This window comes from Telopea speciosissima, chromosome 2 (genome assembly GCF_018873765.1).
Source record: "Telopea speciosissima isolate NSW1024214 ecotype Mountain lineage chromosome 2, Tspe_v1, whole genome shotgun sequence".
Classification (NCBI taxonomy): domain Eukaryota; kingdom Viridiplantae; phylum Streptophyta; class Magnoliopsida; order Proteales; family Proteaceae; genus Telopea; species Telopea speciosissima.
Window position 1 is genome coordinate 51,068,094 of NC_057917.1, and position 2,981 is coordinate 51,071,074.

The following is a 2,981-nucleotide window of genomic DNA, read 5'->3' on the forward strand; positions in this document are numbered from 1 at the left end:
TTTCAAGGAAATTTATTCAAGTTCCATAGAAAGAGAAAAAAAAAAAGAAAAAAATCTGTCGGGAGTGTGGCCTACACCAGCACTACCATGAGTCTATCTCTCTCTTCCCCACATGAAAAGACACTTTTACCCCTTGTTCTGAGGAGATAGACACATGGGAATACTGGAGTAGGCCACACTCCCAGACAGAAAACTGCTTCCCAAAAAAAACATGCCCAATATGTATTGAGGTATCGGTATCGATTCAGAGGCACAGTATCTATCGATGTTGATATCAATCCTTGGCCAATTTTTACAAAAAAAAACAAAATTTTGGCCAATCCTAGGACAGGAATTGGTATTGGATCTAGATCGGCCGATCCAACCCGATCCTGGATCACAAGTACTTTTTCTAAGAGTTTTTACATTTTAATTGTACGTTTTTTTTTTAAATTTATTTTTGTCCATTATTTCACTAAAATTAGGTATTTTCATTTTTTTCCTCCATTTTTCTGAATTTTTTAAAAATTTTAAGATCTTTTTTTCAAAATCTTATTACTGATCCAAGGACCAATTCCTAAAATTGGTAATTTCCTTTTATTTGGCCGATCCAAGCCCAATATAGGTTGATCCGGGACAGTATTGACAAAGACCGCTAACGATACCTCAATCCCTGATACGCAATGCACTAGTCTATTTCCAATTCGAATCCATGACTACCCAATTGCAATGGAGCAACCTAACCATTGCATCAAGGCCCACGCTCTCAATCATGAGAGAGGAAAAGACTTTATTTGGTTCTTGATAAACAACAAAGAGGGAATGGTTTTTGAGGATCTGCAAATTAATGAACGCAGCATGATCAAAATGGCATCTGAAGTAAACCGTAAAATGGAGAATTACATTTCCTTCCTTCTTAACTATACAAGTAGAATGGGGGTTCTCTTACAGTAACCCATATCTATCATTTGGGGTAGAAGAATCTCTTTTAGCAGTGCATATATTTCCTTGACTTGGGGATGTGACTTATCCCCCACAAAGAACACATGAGTTCTGTTCTTCACTTCTATTTGGCTAAACCCAGGTACTTTCCTGACCTTTCTCTCTTTCATCTTCTTCCTCACTCCTGCAAAATCACTCCACTTTTCATGTGCTGCATAAACACTAGCCAAGAGCACATACCCTCCTGAACTGGTTGGCTCTAGCTCTATCAGAGCTTCTCCCACTTGGTTAGCCACAGCAACATTCCCATGCAATTTACAAGCACTAAGCAGTGCCCCCAAAATAGCCCCATCCTGCTTCCCCTGTGGCATCTGACTCACCACTTTAAAAGCCTCATCGACTTTTCCTGCTCGGCCCAGGAGATCAACAAGGCATGAGTAGTGCTCTGCTGTTGGTTCTAAACCATAAGCTTGGCTAATTGTGTAGAAGAGCCTCAGACCTTTATCAACAAGACCTGCATGACTACAGGCTGATAAGACCCCCACAAAGGTAATCTCATGTGGTTTGGTTCCAGATCTTAGCATACGCGCAAAGACCTCTAATGCATGGTCTGCATACCCATGGTTTGAGTATGCTAGTATCATTGCTGACCATGATACAGAATCCTTAGCCCTAAGATTCTCAAAAGCAATCCTAGCAGAGCCAATGTCTCCGTTTCTTGAATACATAGTAACCAGTGAATTTGTCAGTGAAGTATCATCTTCAAACCCAAGCAATATAACAAGTGCATGCGCTTGCACGGTTTCAACCAAACCATTACACGCAGTCAATACACTCGTTACAGTAATCTCATTTGGCCTACTGCCAGCCCGAAGCATGAGGACAAGGTGCTTCAAGGCCTCGTGTTTGGGTCCGTTCCTCGCATGTCCATCTATGATTGTATTCCAAGTGAGAATATTCTTTTCTGGCATTAAATTGAAAAGCTCTTTTGCCTCAGACATTAGGCCATCATCAGCATATGCAGTGATCATTGCATTCCATGCAGCAATGTCTTTCTTGGGCATCTGATCAAAGTACTGCCTTGCATTTTCTATCAGCCCATTTCGTGCCAAACCGGTAAGCATAGTTGTCCAAGAAATTGCATTCCTTTGAGGCATTAATTTGAAAAGTTCAATTGCTTCACTCACTCTCCCAGCATCTAGATATCCCAAAATCATTATATTCCAAGAGTACAGATTCCTGTGAGGCATTTCATTGAACAGCTTCCGTGCTTCATCAATTTGACAGTCCTCCACATAAGATTTAATCATTACAGTCCATGCAACGATGTTTTTGTCTGGCATTTTGTCGAAAATATCTCGAGCATCACTGATCAAACCATTCCGAGCATAACCCAGTACCATCGTTGTCCATGCAACTATGTTTCTGTCTGACATCTGATTAAAAAACTGACGAGCTTCGTCAACGCGACCAATACTCAAATACCCAGAAATTAAACTTGTCCACGAGAATACGTTTCTATCAGGCATTCTGTCAAAAATTCTCCTAGCATCGTTGATTCGATTAGCTTTCGCATACCCATCAATCATCGCAGAGTCAGCAACAATGCTTCTCCCTGGCATTGTCCGAAAGAGCTCTTCAGCTTTATAAAGATCTCCATTTTTTAGATAGACGGTGATCATAGAAGTATAAGAAACAATGTCCCGATGAGGCATTTCTACGAAAATCTGTCGTGCTTCTTCAACTTTTCTTTGACGGCCCAATTTTGTAATCTTCAAATTACAGTTATAGATATCTGAATCGACTGACTTGGGATTGTAGTCTCCATAGATCGAATATCGAGTTCTTTCCCATTTCAATGTTTGTTTTGGGTTTACAGAAAATGAAGGAATTGAATGGCCTAAACGCCAAGAAGTTGAAATGAATTTGAAGGGAGGGCGACAATGAGAAGACCACAATGCGAGATTCATGACTTTCATATCCATACATATTTGTCGCTCCACTGTTCCAGTCCCAACTCCCAGCAGCTCTTCGCAGTTCGCAGCGCAAGCTATTCCGAA

The 2,981-nt window shown here is 40.7% G+C and overlaps 1 protein-coding gene across 1 annotated transcript; it reads right to left on the minus strand.

Annotated features, from left to right (window-relative positions):
- Nucleotides 1–866: 866 nt before the first annotated feature.
- On the minus strand, nt 867–2,981 carry LOC122649583 (pentatricopeptide repeat-containing protein At4g02750-like). Its single transcript, XM_043842788.1, has one exon. It carries the CDS (start codon nt 2,904–2,906, stop codon nt 900–902), a length of 2,007 nt encoding a protein of 668 aa, XP_043698723.1. The 5' UTR covers nt 2,907–2,981; the 3' UTR covers nt 867–899.

Bases quoted from the DNA above. Each gene is read 5' to 3' on its own strand.
- LOC122649583 (XM_043842788.1), bottom strand. From the start codon at position 2,906: ATGGATATGAAAGTCATGAATCTCGCATTGTGGTCTTCTCATTGTCGC.